The 20626-nt window shown below is 37.9% G+C and overlaps 1 protein-coding gene across 1 annotated transcript; it reads left to right on the top strand.

Annotated features, from left to right (window-relative positions):
* Positions 1–618: 618 nt before the first annotated feature.
* nup88 (nucleoporin 88) lies at positions 619–18093 on the top strand. The gene is made up of 17 exons (XM_007245261.4): positions 619–881; positions 2474–2643; positions 2781–2906; positions 4037–4123; positions 4209–4385; positions 4666–4846; positions 5110–5260; positions 6059–6157; positions 6349–6439; positions 7132–7236; positions 7417–7575; positions 8591–8716; positions 9853–9918; positions 13504–13584; positions 15328–15454; positions 16507–16628; positions 17710–18093. Exons 1-17 carry the CDS (start codon positions 648–650, stop codon positions 17771–17773), a joined length of 2166 nt encoding a protein of 721 aa, XP_007245323.3. The 5' UTR covers positions 619–647; the 3' UTR covers positions 17774–18093.
* Positions 18094–20626: the final 2533 nt, after the last annotated feature.

Here is a 20626-nt window from a genome sequence, read left to right as displayed (position 1 = left end):
AACAAAAATAATTCTGCATTATAAAATGAAATATTAATATTATTATTAAAATTAATATTATTTTACACCTTTCTAAATAGAGAAAGACAAGGACATCAAATAACAATTCCAAAATTTGACAAAAACACAGAATATGGGTCTAACTTTTGTGCCTTACAGTTGTGTATATAGTACTTTATCAAGAAAATAAACTGATAAACATACCACATACATACACTGTGAAAGTAAATAAAACCTCTTAAAAAAGATATATAGAGCCATACCATTTAGCACTAGTCTGAAAACATTTGGACATAATGTAACCGAACTACTTGTAAATAGTGACAGTAATGTTGTAAAATGTAGCTAAACATGTCAAATTGACTGATTTTGTGATAATTCAGGAAAGTTATCTGAATTATTATTTTTAGATAATAATATAAGCATAAGGTAGCACGAGTAGGCAATACACTGGGTAGACTAAAAGTGACCTGAAGCCACCTTAAACAGTCTCTGTTCATCTCTGCTACGCTCCCATGCTATTTTGAGGTCTGTAAAACTACATTTCCCGTGATGCCGAGAATTGATGTTGGCGCGAAACCGTGAGCTCATCGCTGATTGGTGGATTTTCCCGGAGTCATCGAGCGGCGACCGCCCAGCACAGAAACATGGCGGCGCTGTCGGGGGAGCGTTGGAGGGAATGTCTGCCGGAGCATGAGATGATTAAAAAGCTCCAGGAGAGGCTTCATTTAGAGTCACAGGGCACCAGCAGGAGGATAGCGAAGAACCTGACCTTCTGTCTGAACGGAGACTTCTTCATCTGGGACAACGTGGAGAGCGTGTTCTACACTACAAACCTTCGACAAATCAACTCCGATGAGGAGCCCGACTCCAGATACCAGGTCCCTCTCGCTCTCTCACACAGCCAGAACAGATATAACACAGCTATAACTACAGTTATCAGACCCGGGGCTGCTCTTATAGAGAGACCAGAGTGTGAATCAGAGTTATAAAAAGTGATGAAAGATCATTCTACACACGAAGTCTAATGGACTGTGTGTTGTTTTTATTTATGCAGGCCCTATTAAATGTCTCATTCCTTTTTTTTTAAATTAATTTTAAAATGTCTAGTTGTGGTCTCTAGAATGAATGAATGCCATGGGAGCTGTTTTTTGTGCTAAATTGTTTTTTTTATTATGCTAGTTATCTGACCCGGATGTTCTTCTATTTTGTATTTAACCTTTAATTACACACTAGGGTAGCACGGTTTGACAGAGTAGCACAGTCAGACAGAACACCAGGACTGTTCTAATAGAGAGCCCAGAGAATAATTCAGGGTTATAAAAAGTGGTGAAAGATAACGTTGCTTTTAATCTAAATACGGACTGTGTGGTGTTATTTATATAGGTCCTATTATCAACCCACTCTTCGGTTTTAAACTAGAGGCTGTGGTTGCATTTAGCTGAATGTCTATGTAAGGTATCCAACATTAGCTCTTGCTGCATCTTTTGTGTCCATGTATCCATACGCACTTTTAAACACAAATTTCAGTGTAGCCAAGAATAATGCACCAGGTCCCAAATGTTTAAATCCAGAGGTGTCAAGTCCAAATACTTTATTATCTTACTTAACTAAAATTTTGGTTAATCTATACTTAACTAGTCATTGTTTTTCTTATTACTTTTTAATAGTGGGGACAATAGATTTAAAAAATCTGATTAATTACAGTACCTCATTAACTGTGATTAATCACACTTTTTCTTCTTAAGACGCAAGTTTTTATAGTGGATATTTAAATGTAAATAAAAGAATGGATTTAATAAATGTTAAATGCAGTTATATTTACATTAGTTTATTAAAATTTTAAGAAGGACAGGTATGTTTGATTACTTCAAAGGAACACATTTCAGCTATTAATGGAAAAAATATGGTGTACTAAGAAGTAGGGGTGGGCAATATTATATCGTATAAAATATATTGTGACAGACATATCATGATATTAAAAATCCATATCGTGATAATAGAGCTGTTCTGTCTTAAAAGTAGTCTATTTTTTACTGTGAAGCTTTAGGTGTATTTATTGTATAATTGTTTTAGTTTGCAGTTTATATGCATCCACTAAATATTCTGCAATATTATTTGCTGCATTATATTATTTTATGCTATATTATTTATTTTGCCACATTATGATTATTCTGTTATACTATTATACTATATTCCTGAAATTAATGAATTCTTTTAGTTTTCCTATATCGCCAAGTATATCGTTATCGCAAAAATACCCTGAAATATCGTGATATTATTTTAGAGCCATATCGCCCACCCCTACTAAGTAGTTTGAAACACTGTTATTTGAGTTAAAAGCTTGAGTTGATACTTTAACTTCTACAGACATATTTTAAACTATAGTATCTGTACTTCTACCTGAGTAATGAATGTGAATATTTTTCTCACCTTTGTTTAAAACTCCTGTTTTATCTTTTTTTTTTAACAGACTTTGCTGTGCATCAACCCGCCCCTTTTTGAAGTGTGTCAGGTTCTGCTCAGCCCCACCCAGTACCATGTGGCTCTCATCGGTCAGCGTGGGGCAACAGTGCTGGAGTTGCCTCAGCGATGGGGCAAGAAGTCTGAGTTTGAAGGTGGACGTATGGAAATAAACTGCAAGTGAGTCATGTTTCACCTAGTAGCATAAAATGCTTTGGGGGGTTGGTTGTTGAAAGATCTTGGTTTAAAGATATTTTGTTGTGTTGATGTTTTGTTGCAGTGATTCTTATTGAGAATGTGAATTTCTCTGTTATCAGGACTATTCCTGTGGCTGAACGCTTCTTCACCAGCTCTACCTCCGTTACCCTGAGGCAGGCTGCTTGGTTTCCCAGTGAGACAGAGGAGCCTCACTTGGTGCTTCTGACCTCAGACAACACCATCAGGTAACTGGCTGATTATTTAATTTGGGCCTTTTTGTATCAGGTTACTGTTTGGGAAATATAATTGGCATTTTAAATAAATAAATAAATAAATAAATAAATAAATAAATTCTCATTAATATATTGGCATAGCTGTATAAATAATTTAAAAAGCTACATAAAACTACCTCATGGTCAGGAGAAAAACATGATTACCAGTAAAATACCTACTTTAACTCTTTTTTTCGTTGACATGTTGGGCTTCGTTTCATGGTATACGGAATAAACAAGTGTTACCTTTATTTCAGAAATCATAGTCTGTAATGGTAATGATCGTAATGCTTTCTATATTGTCACAAAACATGTAAATAACAGTATTAATACATACTGTGTTGTATAAAACAGGTATTATAAAATATTATCAAAAAACAACGTTAATTTATCCCTTTTTATTGAAGCTGAAGTTTCACAGTCTGAGTTGGTGAGTCCGAAGTATCAAAATTTTGATAAAAAAAAAAAATAATAATCACAATTAGGTAAATAATATATTTGAGACCTTTTTGTAATAATAAGCAATTTATAACAAGAGTTGATAATAGGGGCAGGTTTTGGGTTTTTCCGATATTGAATTAATTTCAAGAATATACTACTGCAGCAAATTGCATTTGGCGATATAATTTCATAATATAATACACCCCTAATTGAGATCGTCACCAGATTGAAACGAAGTCAATGATCCAGAATGTCCTGATAGTAATAATGCATTCCATATATCTTCATATATCCAGGACTGAAGTAAAATAAATGATACTGAACAGATATAATCTCTAGTAGATATATAATGGGGAATAAGAACAGTGTGAATTATTCTTTTGCTAAAAACAGCAACAAAATTTGTACTCTAATGACCCATATGGCCCTAAAATAATATCTCAATTATTCAGGATGTGTTTGCGGTAATGATATATTCAACATTTTTGTCAATCTTATTGCATGTGATACAATATGGCACACCCCTAGTTAATAACTGTAGGACTTGTTTCCCTAGATAAAGATGCACTGCATTAATAACTGAATGGTGTATTGTTGTTGGAATATTACTGTATTAAATGTCATACAGTAAATAAGAGTTGTAATGTTCTCTTTGCCTGTAGATTCTACAATCTTAAAGAGCCTCAGACTCCAGCTAGAGTGCTTCCAGTCTCTCAGTCAGAGGAGGAGACCAGTGTCCACACAAGAGGGTGAGAGTGCTAGCTGTTGTAAAATGCTTTAACACTATATCGAGTGTGAGTACAGATCTTTATTTGGACTGTGCTTTTCCTCCAGGCGCTCTTATGCAGCCTCTCTGGGTGAGATCGCTGTGGCGTTTGACTTCGGCCCGCTTGTGGACGTCCCCCGTCAGCTTGCCCGCCAGCGGCTGAGTGACGACCTGCTGGTGTACCCCTTATACATCCTCTACGAGAACGGAGAGACCTTTCTGAGCTACACCTCTCTCACACACACGTAATGACTCCTCTACAGTAACACACCTATTCTTGACATTACTCTTTCTATAGTTTAAACTTGTCCAATAATGTCTAGAAACCCCTACCATTTTATGAATTCAGCAAAGTTTAATAAAATTAACCATATATTACACACCTACTTTTCTAGTCTGACACATTTGCCTAATTGTGACTTTAAAAGGAACATGCAGATCTCTCAATTGTGTGTGTATCAAAGGCTTGAGTTTGTGCAAAAATTTAATAGCTTTCTTTTTTATTTATCTGTCTGTGTGTGGCAGCACTCTGGGGAAGCTGCTGGGTCCTCTCCCCATGTACCCTGCTGCTGAGGATAACTATGGCTATGACGCCTGCGCAGTGCTGTGTCTGCCCTGTGTACCCAACATCCTGGTTATTGCCACAGAGACAGGCATGCTGTATCATTGTGTGGTGCTGGAGGCAGAGGAGGAAGAAGACGGTGGAGTGAGTAAACACAGCCTTATTCTGCCATGCAGCACTAAATCTTCCTATTTTGCTTACATCAGTGCATAAATTTAATACCATAGATGCATTATTATCCTGCTTGTCAAAGAAAAAAATGTCTTACGTACTCTGCCTTTACTTTTTGACAAGCTCATTTTTTTATGTTTTATTTATTTTTTATTTTTTCATTTTTCAGTTGCTGAATAATCATTTTTACTCTCTAAATATATCTTGTAATGCTGTAATGCTGTGTTTGAATGTAGTCTGTGGAAAGGTGGTCCCGGGGCTCAGAGACCGTGCCCTCCCTCTACGTATTTGAGTGTGTGGAGCTGGAGCTCACGCTCAAACTTCCCGCTGGAGAGGAGGAGGACATTGTAGAGTCGGACTTCACCTGCCCAATCAGGTTACACAGAGGTTAGACCATCACACTGGAGTGTTCACAGCACAGTTTTTTCTATGCTACTTCATTACACTGTGTTAATTAAACATTTATCTTAGGGCTGTCAACATTAAAGTGCTAACATTATTAATTTTTTAACGCAGTTAATTATGCCACCAAGTTTGACCCCAACTTCCGCTGTAATCTGCCCAAAACAGTCTTAGTGCTTCCAATGAGGAAACTGCGCATTTTGCGTACTATACAAAGTGCAGGGTGTGCTTGTGTCCGACTGATGCACAAAGCTCGTTGGAGTTGATCAGACAGATGCTCGGCTGGATCAGCAGTCTCAGTTGACTGTCTCCTGCTTACAGAGGTGGTGAAGCTGCCACTGAAACTGTTCAGTCTCTTAAAAACTAAGCCTAATACTGCCGTTTGGGCCAATATGAAATATATTAACTCTCCAAACTTAGCTTTAGAGCGGAGAAATGTTAAGAAAATAGCTCTGTAGAAACAAATGCCCGCTCCCCGGAGTTTTTCTCTCTCGCTCCCTCGCACCACATGCAGGACACGTCTGACACAATGATGCCTCACACTCATCCCATTGGTCATACTGAAAAGGAAACTAACCAATAAATGGCGCAAAACCAGAAAAGAATTCTGGAAAATTGAGTTTTATTGCATTTAACATGAAAAACAACAAAAAGAAATGAGTAAAACTGAAAAGGACATTTTAAGGGTCCTACACTTTACAGTTACACTTTATCATACTTAGTCCTATACATCTAAAGATGTTAATATTTACTCATTGGCTGCTTGTTTCTGTTGTCTTTCAGATCCACTATGTCAGCACCGGTATCATTGCACCCATGAGGCAGGTGTTCACAGTGTGGGTCTCTCCTGGTTCAACAAACTCCACAAGTTCCTGCAGTCAGGTCAGTACACTTTTTTCACACGTTGTTTTTGTAGATTTGTGGACTCTGTTAGAAGCCATTTGTTGATGCTGAGATGAGACCTCTTTGGGTTTTCCTTTGAGGTAAGCAGTAATTGGAACCACCTGAAGCATTGCAGTGGTCAGCACAAGTGCGTGTGCTGTGTTCTTAACTGTGTGTGTGTGTGTCTACAGATGAGGAGGATAAAGACAGCCTGCAGGAGCTGGCAGCTGAGCAGCGCTGCATAGTGGAACACATACTCTGTACCAGACCTCTCACCAGCAGGTAACTATAAATGAAGCACAATATATTCCTTCACCATCATGTGAGTGAAAAGCGTGCTCATGGTAAGGTGACAGGAATTTCCGTTTCCGATGTTGTGTGGCATTTTAACATTCCTCGATCTTCATATACTTCAATACTTTATAAAAGACATTACCGTCCACAGTGAACCACACAGTGGGTGGTAATGATCGTAACCGGCGGCATCTGGCTAGAACTGTCCATGTGAACATACAAGCAAATTTGACAGAAATCATGTGTGCATTCAATGCAGGAGGGCCCACATACACACATCCAGCAGCGCTTTTTTTTTTGTGTTTCTTCATCTTCGTCTTTATCTGTTTCTTCATCTTTTTCTTTATTGTCTGTCTTCTTCATCGTCTTCTTTGTCATCTTCGTCTTCTTCTACCTCTTCATCTTCTTTGTCTATTTTAATCTGTGTGCTGTGCTCAGTAATACATTGTTTAAATTTCAAAATATGAATTTTAAAACAGTATATTATAGAATTCACAAAAAGCACAGCCTAGCAGTTAACATACATCACTCACTTAATAACCATTATATTCTCTAGATTGAGATGTGCGCTGTATTATATCAATTTTGCCAGACATATTCTTAACCTAATTAAATACTTACCTACAATCGAGTGTAAAGGTTTGAATATCCTTGTTTCACCTTGTTCTTGTGTGTGTCAGTTTGCCAGCTCCAGTGCGGGGTTTCTGGATCGTGTCTGATCTTTCTCTGGGCGCCACCATGATCTGTATCACCAGCACTTATGAGTGTCTCCTGCTCCCTCTGCTGTACGTGAGCAAAATTCTAGTCATCTAGAAGCATCTCTTCATTTTACTGAGAAATCTGAGAAATATCAGTGAATCTCATTATGTGCTGATGTTAATCTGAGATTATATAAAATGTGATTGGCTTGGTATAATATCAGGAATGTTTACTGGAGTTGTTTTGAATTTTTATTCCCTCTGCAGAAGTTCCATTCGTCCTCCCTCTCCTCCTCTGTTATGCTCACGGGTGGGGACACTCGAGGGGTCTGGGAACTCTCCTCTGCGTGGACTGGCTGAGGACTCCTTTGAGCAGCATATCCGTAATATACTGGCACGTACTTCCACCAACCCGCTGATGATGAGGTAAGACCTCAAAGACAAAGCCTCAATCCCATTTCACCCCTTTGCCCTACCACTTATCCCAACCCCTCTGTTTTGGTGGTGCACAGCTAGGAGTAGGGCGTCTCAGTTTGTGTTAGAGCTACATGACCCTTCAAACGGACATTTTTCAGAGGCACACTGAATACAGAGGTCTGTGAAAATCTCTGGCAAGACCAAAGTGACCAAAGAAACCCACAAATTGTAGTTTTTTTCTTGTTAAACATTATGATAGCCACTACATTACATTACATTATAGTTTAATATGTAGTTTTAATGTTTTATGAACATTTTCTTCATAACCTACTAGCTCGTATTAACGAGCTAGTAGGTTATCTCAGGAGCTAGCTATCTAGCTAACTTTGCTGTTCCACCTTTAATGGTGCAACAGATTGCAGAGACTGCTGCTTTAAAGGTGGAACAGAAAAATAAAATAAATTAATCTAAGCTAATTCCAGTTTTTCATCACAGAGGAATTAAGACAGGGACAATAAAAGTAATTGCTGCACCACCTGCCCCCTTTCTGAAAATATACAATGTCCTAAAGTTAACTAGTTAAGCAGCAGCTAGGTTGCTGAACTTTAGCACTACATAGCTAAATCTGTATCGGGTGCCTGAAGGGTTGTCCCAATTCTTAGGGTGAGGATTTCACTCCTTCCCCTTATAACTTTGTCCCAAGGGGAAGGGCTATACTCTAAAACAAGGTACAAAAGAGAAATGGGATTGCCCCAAATACTCATTAATTCTGAATACGTAATATGCTGTTATATTCAGCATCCTTAGTTTTAAAAATGCCATATTTCTGGAGGCCGTAAATAGGGCCATGCTTGTATTTTTCTCAGCTATGGTATTTTTTCTGATGGATCAATTTTAAGCCTAATTACTTAGTTTTGTTTGTTAATAGGTATTATAATATTGGCTTTTACTGTATTTATGTCACAGAATATAATAATATGCAGGTCAGTCCACTGATCAGTTACACTGGGTATGTTTGTTTCAGGGCGGGGGATAAGGACACCTCAACACCCACTCCAGAGTGTCTGCAGCTGCTGAGCAGAGCCACACAGGTCTTCCGTGAGGAATATATACTTAAGCTGGACCTGGCCAGAGAAGAAATGCAGAGAAGGTACTCCATTTGATGTTAACCATGTTTACATGTTTGGTTTCCAATGATAAAAGTACATTTTTTAAAGTACAAATCTGATTTAATTACTGAAAATTCAGTAACTCCAACTCTACCTTAATTGAAGATGAAATGGAAAGGATTTCTTACATAGGATCTTTCTGTAGTGATTACTTTCCCACTGCCTGGCTTGGTGACATTCCTGCCCTCTACTTTGCTCCCTTCTTTATTAAGCCTCCACACACTCGTTCTCCATCGTCTAATATGATTTTTTTTTTAAATATGCTAAAAGGGTGGAGTGCTTGTACTGAAAGTTAAAGTAGTCTTTACAACTTGAATTTATGCACTTGTGAGGGAAAAGTAAAGCCCAAAACTGTAGGGAGAAATCCTTTGTAAAAACATTCCACTTTGCTGACTATAATTTGGATATCTATGTTTCCCAGTTCCCGTTTAGCTACTGATATATTTCTGGAGGCTTCTAACTGATAGACTTTACTCCCATAGACTTTATCTGTGGCTGCATAAGAGTACATTCCCTCACTCCCTCACAATCTAGCATGATGCTGGCTGACATGGGCATTTGTTAGCTGGAAAAACAACCAGTATAACTGGCAGCAGTAGTTAATATTCTCCTCCAAGCGTGTTGAACTGTCCAGTGATACTACCAGCAGTTCAAAAAGATATGTAGGTCTTTTGTGTGTTTTGGAGACACCACAGACTAGCCTTTACACTCCCAAGAACTGGAGATAAAATACATGTTAAATATATTGAGATATTATGCAGAACTTTAAGCAAGGTAATGTATTGTGATTTATTTAAATACATTTTTTGAAAAACTGATCTATTAAAACAGAACAGTTTCCCAGATTAATTCAGTTGGATTTAGGCAGCACCACTGACGACTTAACAAACACAAATCTATGCCTGTACTACATAATTCCACCAGAAACTTCAAACTTACATAATACTGCTTAAAAAAATCAGTTCTACTGATGTCCTGTTTTTGCTGGGACTTGCAGAAGTTGCTGCTGTTATTTAGCTTCAGTACTGCAGGGTTGTATCATTACGCCTCATTGCTTTGGTCATGTGCTGATGGCCGTGTGTTAATGTGCCCACGCTTGTCTGATTGCTTTCCACAGAGTCAAACTGCTGACGGGTCAGAAGAACAAGCAGCTGGAGGACCTGGCACTGTGCAGAGAGGAGCGGTAAGCACGAAATACACAAGAAATAATGTTTTCAGTGTTTTGGCTTTTCTTTTAGACAGGGGTATAAATATAAAAGGGATTAAAATGTGCCGGGGCTCATTTGCATTCTGGTGCAACAGCGTGCAACAATACAACTGCAGTCAGAGAGTAAGCCAGTAAACTGCCAGTGGACATTATCTGCTTAAGCTTACATCCATGTCTTTTTACAATACAGAATGGGGTGGAATTTATTTATGAATAAAATCGTCAACTTGGATTATTACAATGGTGTTAAGGTTTCACTGTTATTTTTTTTTCTTATTTAGAGTACAGTTCCATTGATGATTATTCTTGTCATATGATTTTTATTTTTTTAACATGCAAAATTATTTTTTGTGTATATAAAACCTCTATCATCTTAACTGATCAACGTTTGAACAACACCTATTTTCTGAAAATGGAATTGATCACCAAAATAACCAAACTAGCCTTACTGTTAAGGCCCTGTCCCACTGCGATTGCGTCTAAATATCCACTAAAGTACGTCCAAATTTCAGTGGACACAGATTAGTGGATATTTAGTGGATATTTAGACGCAATCTGGACGTAGTTTAGTGGATATTTGGACGGCACCGTCCAAGTGGACGTAGTTTAGACGTTGCCGTCCACTTTAGACGCAAAAGTGGTTTTGGTACCTCCCAAAATTTTCGGAATAGACGGCGACTAATATGGACGTAATTTAGTGGATATTTAGACGCAGTACGGACGTATTTTAGTGGATATTTGGACGGCACGTACAGGTGGACGTCAACGTCCATAAAATTTTTCTGGCGTCCATCGCTTTACCATCAGCCGGTCATACAGTCCAAACTCCACCCGGCGTACAATCCAAGGCCTGACCCATACAGTCCTCTCCTGCTGCCGCCTCCTCCTCCCGGTCTGGTCCAGCACATGGAGGAGTATGTTCTGCTGCTGCACCATCACTGCAAGGTTTCTGTGGTCCATGGTTGTGTAGAAGAGAATAGATGTGCTCTCTCTTGTAGCTCAAGAAGAAATGATGATTCACTAGAAAAAACAACCATATATAGTTGGAAGTCGACGTCCAAAAAGTGGAAGTCGACGTACAAATTTGGAAGTCGGCGTCCAACTTCAATTTAGACGGAATATGGATGTAATTTGTAAATCCATTTGGACGCAGTGCGTCTATATTTTGGACGCAGCGCGTTCACTCAGTGGACGCAGTGTTTTCTGATAAATTTGGACGTACTTTAGTGGATATTTAAACGCAATCGCAGTGGGACAGGGCCTTTAGGATTTGATTAATCTCAGTCTCCTCTGTGATAAAACTCTCTTTTTATTTGCTTTACATATGTCTTTCCCCCTTTCAGCATAAATATGGTGATTGTGTTGTCCATGATATGATTTGAATTACCTCACTTCTCTCTTGTTGTAACGTTGTATTGTCAGATTTGGTCATGTTTGTTGTTCTCCACCATAAAAGGAATGGACAGATCTCTTAACACAGACCCAGAGTGGTTATTTCATCTTAATATGGTCCAGCTCTACATTAACCTTGTATTATTAAGCAATCATTAGAAAGGATGCAGTTATCCGGTATTTACCCTCCCAGCATTGTGTAATGATGGAAGCCCAAGCTAGCAGGTGGAAACTGGCGAATGTGATTTTCCCATTAAAAAAAAAAGTTACAAAGATTATACTTGATTATTTGTCTTTGGTTTGTGTGTAAACATTGAATTATGCACAAACATTGGGTGCTTCAGACTAGGGGTGGGATTCACAGGATATCTCATGATATGATGTTACCACAGTGTGTTGCGCACAAAAACATCACCTGCAATTCTGTGATGCAATATATGTATATCTCAAAACGATATGACATATGTTGCTCTCAAAAACATCATGATACTGTGATTCTGTTATATACGATATAACGCAAGACGATGCGATATCATATGTTTCTCACAATAATATCATGATACTGCAATTCGTTATGTTATCACAAAGGACTCCCTTTGTTTAGGACCATTAGGACTCCCCCTATTATTACATTACATTACATTACAAGGTTTGTTTTTTTTTCCCCATTTTCTTCTCAATTTACACGGCCAATTACCCAGCCCACTCATTAAGCCTCCCCCTATCACTAGTGATGCCCGAACACCAGGAGGGTGAAGACTAACACATGCCTCCTCCGATACATGTAAAATCGCCTCTCTTCCAACTGCTGCTGATGCAGCATTGCTAAGTAGCGTCACAGTGCACTCAAAGGAAAGCGCAGCAACTCTGTTCTAATCCATCAGCTCACAGACGCCTTGTGCTAAGCGACATTACCCTTTGGAGTGATGTGGGGAGAGCGTGCCAGAGAGAGCTACCCACCCAGAGAGAGCAAGGCCTATTGTGCTCTCTCAGGACTCCGGCAGCTGATGGCAAGCTACATGAAAGTGATTTGAATGGCGATCTCCTCTCACCAATATTTTATGGCATATTCTTCACTGCAGGTTTACCCTATTCCTAATTCATGTTTAGTGCCAACACGTGTATGGCGTCACATCAGAATCAAAAGTCGGGGGCGCAAAAATACCAGCGTGTTTTTATATTTTGCATGTGTAAATTAACTTCTCGTGAGCACAAATGTGAAACTAGCAAGCAAAAAAAGGGAATCATGTGCACGCTGAAGAAAATGTTGCTCTCGAGCTTCATTTTTCTCCTCTCAGGTGCTTTTTTTTTTCTCCCTCGCGCGCAGTGTGAATTACCTGCAGCAGCAGTTTGTGCTCGACTGGGTTTTTCTGCGCTTGAGTTTTGAAAGGGGAGGTTTTGGCAGTTTTACGGGTGGGGTCAGGGTCGCCTCCCTCAGCGAACGCTATTGGCTGATATGTCCAGGGTTCTTGACGGATCGCCTACCTCCACGAGGGGGAGGAGGGCGGGGAATGAAGGAAGGCAGGAGGGTTGGCTAACTGGCTATGCTACAATCCAAACAACCCGTTTCCTGCGCGACCCGCTCTTTCTGCCCTACTTCAAATGCCAGTTGGTCCAGATGGTTAGAAGTGAGCAATAATAAGGAAAAAGAGGGTAAAACTATAATAAAATTAGTTATAAAGGCAATTAGCTTATTTAATCCTTAGAGAAATGAGAGTATGGGAAAATTGTGAAAATTACTTTTTTTTTTTTCCTTTTTTTTTCCTTTCTAAAGTAACAAGCTAATTTAAAAATATGCAAACAAAGTGTAAGATATGGGCCAAGTAATCATTGTTGGCATATAGCAGCACCATAGAGTGCAGGGTTAAAAGCACAAGCCAGCATTTTCCTCTTCGTGTCTAGTGCTTAAATTCAGTTAAGCATTAAGAAACGTGACTGTACTAAAAATAAAAAAGCTGATGAGCTGCAGGGGACTTTTTAATAAGTGGGTCATTTACCGTGCAGTAAACAAATAAACTGCATGAATGCACTTGATTTACATGCAGTCATCAAAGCTGTTTCACACAGCTTTCACCTCGTGTTCCCAGCAGCAGTCACGCAGCGGTAAACACTGTGTATTTAGCTCATGTTTCCTCAGTTATTTATTTATTTATTTATTTATTTTTACAGAAAGAGCCTGAGGGAGGCAGCAGAGCGGCTGGCTGATAAGTATGAAGATGCCAAATATCGCCAGGAAGCCATCATGAACAGGTTTCTTATCTTTGCCTTTTACAAACCTTGGCTCTGAAAATGACTGTGCCTGCAGTGTTTTATTTAACACTTATTTGTGTGTTTTTTTTATTAGACTAATTATTCCTGTGCCATGCTTTGAATTTAAATCAGCGATCTAATTGCACTAAATCCACCCAAACTGGCTTATGCTTTGGTGAAGATTATACACTATTAAAAATAAATAAGGGTGCAATTAAATCACGCATCAGTTCTCAGATCCTAGGTGCTTTTTTGTTGTTATTTAATTACCTTAAGTCTTTTTTTTTTTTTTTTGTTAAATTGAAATAGAGGTTTGTTTTCAGTCTTGGTGTGATTAGGTTTGAGCAGATGTAAATACACTAATCAGGCTCAGATGAGGAGAAAAAGAACAGGACCTTCTTCCTGTATGTACATTCCTCCTTCTGCCCCAGAAAAGTCTGACCAATAAGCAGAGAGAATTTTCTCAAATAGTTTGTGGTGATGCATTTTAAGGTGCAATTTTTTTTATTTATTTATTTATTTATTTATTTTTTAGAAACTTAATTTTTTTTTTGATAAACATTCTATAGTTTGCCTATTCCTGTTTCTATTTGTTTCTAATCAATCAGATGAGAGCTTGATTTAAAATCATGCCGAAAATCTAATTCGGTCACAGCCTTGGTTCAGTTTAGGTTTATTTTATAAATTTTCTGTATAAAATGCTTCGATTAAAACCCTCCAGCTGCCCAGAAAAAAATGGTTGTAGCAACCTAAGGAAATGTAATTTGATTATTTAAAAAAAAAAATTACCAAAAAAAAAAAAAAAAAAAAAACTACCTTCAAGAAATTATAAAATCCATTGGCCGGAAAAAAGTGTTAAAACGTTGATCACTAAAAATCTTAAAAATAAAAATAAATAAATAAGTATTCTAACTCGCCTAATTGTTAGGATTTGATTTTGAGTCTTCTCTGTGATAAAACTCTTGCAACTACCTGCACTCACTCCTGAAGGCTTACGTGACCTCCTGGCCGCTGTGCTCCTTCAATGAACACCGCCTAGCTTTACCAAAAATCCACACAAAGCAATCCAGACTGTGCTCATACAGAGTTCCCCAATAGTGGAACAAACTACCTTCCACTGCCAGATCAGGAGAATATCTCGCTATCTTTAAGAAACTCCTGAAGACAGAGCTCTTCAAAGAGCCCATACTCTCCTAACACCTCTAACTAACTAACTACCTCTAACCTCATTTCCATTTTTCCCACCTTTCCTCTATTATCCCATTATTTCCCTTTGGCCTGTTTTAGGCCCTGCAAAAATGTTTTTGCCTTGAAATTCTATGTCCTCTGTTGCTAATCTACATCATTATTTGTAAATCACTTGGGATAAAAGCGTCTGCCAAGTGTAATGTGATGTAATGTACATTTTTTGGTTCACATGTCACATGTCTTTCCCTGTTTTAGCATAAATATGGTAATGGTGTTGTCCATGATTAGACTTGAATTACCTCACGTCTCTCTTGCTGTGAAATTGTGTTTGCAGATTTAGTCATGTTTGTTGTTCTCCACCATAAAAGGAGCGGACAGATCTCTTAACACACACTCAGAATGGTTACTTCATATTAATATGGTCCAGCTGTCTATTCACATGTTTCAGAGGAATCCTCCACACTCTCAGCACTGAGAGCATTGTGTAATAGGGGAAGCCCAAGCTATATTAAATATAGGGGGAAAAAAATGTTTGCGTGTGTTTTGTGTGTACAGGATGAAGCGGGTTCTAGGAAGTCTGCGCAATCAGCTTCCTGTTCTGTCTGACAGCGAAAAGGACATGAAGAAAGAACTGCAGACCATCAATGACCAGCTCCGTCACCTAGACAACACCATCACACAGGTCAGCCTCTGTAGATGTTCGCGCTGGACTTTTCAGTTTGGTCCGAGCTGTAAAATATACCTTGATATGTCGCATTTTTCGCACTATTGTAAGGGGCACTATAAAAAAAAAAATTCTGGTCTATTTTCATACATAGGGCGCATTGGATTATAAGACCCGTTTTAAGAGACACTATAAGGAACTTCTAATTCAGCAGGTCTCGCCACTGGGTGGTGGTGGGGGGGGTAGCGAACTAAGTTAAGAAAAAAAAATAATTCTTAAAAATAAAAAAAAATAATCTACACAGATTTCTCTCTTGAAAACTGTTTATTTGGGTGAGTAAAGCGCTTCAGTTTATTTACAGTAAGCTTGGATTTTCAAATTTCTCCAGCTCTAAGCCTGAAGTATTAGCATTAGCTGCTAACCACATAGCGCTACACTGAGGAACTCTGAGTGTTCCGGTAAGCCAGGGCAATATTAGGTAGCGATTCGTCCCACGTAGCTTGTAAATGCAAGCTACACAGTAAATGCACAGGCTACAGTCCGATATACTCACCTCTGAACAAAGAAAGAGCTAGCTCTGTGGTTAGTGGTTAATGCTAATGCTGCTCCAGCAGCGCTAGCCAGGGTTAGCAGCAGGATACAGGCTGATAATACTGATCTCTGAACAGCTAAAGAGCCAACTCTAAGCACTGAAAGTGCACTGATGATTTTTGGGAAAATTAAAGGGTTTAAAGTGCGCCTTATAGTGAGAAAAATACGGTAGATCAAAGGAACAATATTTAGTCCAGTGTAAAAATACCTTTTTTTCCCCAGGTCATATGAAAGTGTATTTGGTAGCTGTTCTTCCAGATTGGATAGAAAATAGTAAAATTAGAAATAATTTATTATAAGAAAGGTTCTGCATTATCCTTTAACAAAAAAAATCTGTGTAGAGGATTTTCCATAAAATTTTGTAGGGAACCATAAGTGGTTAATCTTATGGTTATTAATGGTTATATATAAGTGTATAATTCCATACAGAACCTGCTGTTTAATGACTTCACCTTTCCTGTACTAAATTCTATTCTCAGGTCAATATGAAAAAGGAGTACCAGACGAAGCAGATGGATAAAGGCCTCCTGACTCCAGCTCGAGCCAGAATCACGCTGAACGCCCACCAGAGGAAGTGTATTCAGGGGGTCTTGAAGGAGCAGTGAGTGCACTCTAAATTAATTACATCTCTGCTACTCTTGATACGCCTCCATTATAAATTCCATTCATTTGCTCCATTCAGCAAAATGTGTCCTTTTCACACTGTGATGAGAAGGAGATGCGCTGACAGCAGTGCATTCCATTTTAATCCATTCAAATGAGCATCTCTTTTCTACATTAATAAAATATATTACATCAACACAGTTAGAGTAAAAACTCTGCCACAAGCAATAAACTAGAGGACAGAATCGTTTTGATATGGAAATGCTGTAGAGCAGAGCAGGGCAAAACTTATTCGGGGTAAAATGCTGTATGAATATTTTATACGGTTTAACTGCTTCTAGTGAAACATGTCCATCAGAAGACTAATGTTGCTTAAGATTCACCCCCAAGCTTGTGGAAATCATTAAATTATCCTGCACTTATATTAATCGATGAGCTTCACATTTTGAACTAAATAACTGAAATAAAGTAACATTACAACAAATAAAACACCTTTTTGAGATACACTAGTATGCAGTGCACTTGGGGTAGAGGTGCTGCACCTACAAAAATATACATTATTTAAAGTAATTTAGCAATTTGTGCCCTACTTAAAAACAACACTAATCATATAAACTGTTGATTTGAAGCACTAAAGCTTCTCAAAGATTTCTCAATCTCTTATCTTACAATTGTTGAAATTCCAGTGTCATCTGTATGATAAAATCTCTTTCTAGTTGGTTATAATAGAGACCAAATCTGAAAAAAATAATAAACTCTGTGAAAGCTAGCCAGACTAAAGTACGGCCTACGTCCTGTGGGGTTAGTTAAATGCTAATGCTGTCGCCTCGTAAAGAGAGACCAACGTATGTATGTATTCCATTATAAATCGCACTAATTCATTAGAACATTTTTCATTTTTTTGCTGCTGACTCGCTGTTCTGCTTTATGGTCAAACCTTCAATAAATTAGCTAATATTCGCCACATCCACTATTTGATTTAATCATGCAGTGCTCAGTCGGTGTGTGTGTGAAATGAATAGTGAAGGTGTGATTACAGTGATTAAAACCTTGCTCTTTCTGTTTCTCTTCTGTAACAGGGGTGAGCACATCGGCGATATGATGAAACAAATCAAGGACATCAAGAACCATTTCAGTTTCTGAACAGTGAGCAGCCAGCACTGGCCAGCTTTGCTGAATCAATGTAATTATTATTATTATATACCTGCGCGATAAAGACCATAAAAGAACATTGAGAAAAGTATATTTTGCTTGTATGTTTTTGGTCTAGTGTGGTCTAGGTCAGATGAGCGTAATTTCCTGTAAGGGACAGTGTCTTGTCTTGCACTGTCTAGGGAAGTAGGTTGGAGTGATTCTAAGGGCAAAATGAAAGCTGACACATTTCTCTACAGGCAGTCTGAGTAAACTTTAATGTTTGTGTACAAGTGTGCATCTCTTTGGATAATAAAATGTTTTGTATATTTGTGGATGAATTTTTTGTGCTTATTCATGGATAAATGGTTGATTTTTGCTTTTATTAGAGATGAGACAGTACTGCATTTTTCTTTACAGTGCCAATGCTTAAACACAGAGTGTGTTTGCATGCACTCAATAATCTAAACATAATAAGCCCTTATTTTTACTGTAAGGCACACTTATAATGAATGTCTATTTTCATACACAAGGTGAATTTTAAAGTCAAACGAGCGCTGGATGTTATTCTACACAGATTTCTCTCATTAGAGTTCCTGATTTTCACTAAGGCTGGGTGCAGCAGCATTAGCATTACACAACACTACACTGAGGAACCCTGGTTTTTCCTCATTATGTGATATTCTAATTGCATGTAAATTGCATGTTGATCACCTGCCAAAAATCTTATTTTCTGTAGTTATTGGACTATTAAGTCGATGTAAATGGTCTTAGGGTTGATTTCCTGGACATAAATTAAGCTTAGTCTTAAGATTTGTTTACTTTTCAATAAAAAAAAAATCTCCATTCAAAATGCTGTGTGCAACCTAGCCTAACCCTGGTCTGGGAAACTGCTTTAATCAGAGTATTTTGATATTTTAAAAAGTCCTAATTAAAAGAAATAATATCAATTTGATCTATTCTGTGGCATTTCAGGCTAAATTTTAATTCGATTTATTTGTTTATTTTTCCACTTTAAATATCTAATCTGGCATATTCTGCTGATATAAATCTTAAATAGATTTTGTCAGGAGAGAAACTTTTGCTATATAATCCTGAGACTCATCGGCCTACATAACATTACTGCAAAAAGAAATTGATCATGAGTAAAATGCACAAATAGTTTAAAAAGAATAACAGATCATTTTCTGTAGAATGTTTTTTCTTAAAGCTCAGTGAAGTACTTCAGTTCTATTCTATTAAAGTATGACTTGTGGTTAAAAGTCTCATGTTTGATCACCACGTCTCTTTGCCCAATTCTAGTGATCTGGCCCATATAATATACCATTTATGCTACATTCACATTACCAGGCTGAAGTGACTCAAATTAGATTTTATGCTTAACGTGGCTCAGATCTGTGTGAATGTGCCAAACTCGATTTTTTCAAATCAGATTTGAGCCACTGTCATATGTGGTCCTAAATCGGATACATATCCAATCCATGGACGTGCAACAGCATTGTGATTCTAGCAACACTTGGTCAGAGTCCAAAACGATTTCCTGTCAAAATAAAAGTCAGTTTTGAGGCTTTAAATGAAATATGAACTAGTTTATTAATATGTACAGTTTAAAACTAATTAAAAGATTTTCAAAACTTAAACACATTTGAATAATGTAGATAATAAAAAAAAGTAAAAATTGTACTAAAACTAGTGTCTTATTGCTTTTACGCATGTGCTACATGCTTCTCTCTTGTACCCACATATCTCTTGGTGCAGCTGTGCAGCTATAGCTCCACAAACAGCAAAAGGCAGAAAAAAAGCCTGACCTTTTTTCACCTCCTCGACCTGAGCATGTACTTCAGGCCAGCTGTTTCCTGTTTCTCCACTCCAGCAAAAGATGCTCCACATATGAGCTGCTAACACGTAGCTTTATACGAGTCGTCTCTCATATGAGTTTTTTTGTTGTTAAAGAAGGCGACGTTTATACAAGTATCAATGTGGGCATGTGAGGTTTTTCAGGGACAGAGAATCTGACGTGACCTGGTATATTACCCCAATAATTGCTATCTCTGCTGTTGCTCCATGTTAAACTGCACAGAAATACACACTAGCCCAAAACACAGGATCACTTTCCTGTATTTCTTTTTCTTGCCCACCCCATTCAGGTGTGAACAATAAGCAGATAGAACATACTCACATGGTGTGTTGCATCACATTTTGGTGTAGAAAACTCATTAACTGATTTAGACCAAATGAAAAAATATATAAATGAAAAGCAGCTTGAACTGTTTGATTTTTGGGTTTTAGTTTTGCATTTCAGACACAGCATAGCCTATGACTAGGCTTATGCCACATTCCGTTTAGAGTGCAACAGTATTATACAGTTTATTAGCACTTCTATTTGCCTCAGTGAATCAGTCATACGCTCAGTACTGTTCAACTTTTGGATTTTCGGATGCACAAAATCAGTATTAAACTGGTATCACTAGCAAAGCTGACCTGAAACACAGAATCTATCCCTCTCTAGAAAACTGATCCTGTTTTCTACTGATCTGACCCAAAACAAAAGCTTGATCATACAAATCTGCCAACACTTCTTTTTTTAAGTACAATTTGGTTTTATTAGATATATACAGAGATATGTACACAATACAGTATATAAACTTCCAAGGGCTTCTGAATTTGCGAGACACAGCATGCGAACAGAATCAGGACTGTTAATGTGGTCTGTTTAAACAAAGCTTCTCCACAATGCTCGTAATATGACAGGACAGACCATGTGCAGAACTGACTTCATTTTAAAGCTACACCTTCTGAAGTTATGTAGTTTAATGTTCCATCAGTATTTAGAGATTCTGTAAAGTATAGTTAAAAACAAGAACT

The sequence above is a fragment of the Astyanax mexicanus genome, chromosome 1, assembly GCF_023375975.1.
Source record: "Astyanax mexicanus isolate ESR-SI-001 chromosome 1, AstMex3_surface, whole genome shotgun sequence".
Classification (NCBI taxonomy): Eukaryota; Metazoa; Chordata; class Actinopteri; order Characiformes; family Acestrorhamphidae; genus Astyanax; species Astyanax mexicanus.
This window is presented reverse-complemented; position numbering and strand designations above follow the sequence as displayed.

Excerpts from the sequence above, each read along its gene's own strand:
- nup88 (XM_007245261.4), top strand. The coding sequence starts at position 648 with ATGGCGGCGCTGTCGGGGGAGCGTTGGAGGGAATGTCTGCCGGAGCAT. Across the intron at positions 4,847-5,109 it reads AGGAGGAAGAAGACGGTGGA|TCTGTGGAAAGGTGGTCCCG; the intron begins GTGAGTAAACAC and ends GTTTGAATGTAG. Across the intron at positions 7,576-8,590 it reads ACCAACCCGCTGATGATGAG|GGCGGGGGATAAGGACACCT; the intron begins GTAAGACCTCAA and ends TGTTTGTTTCAG.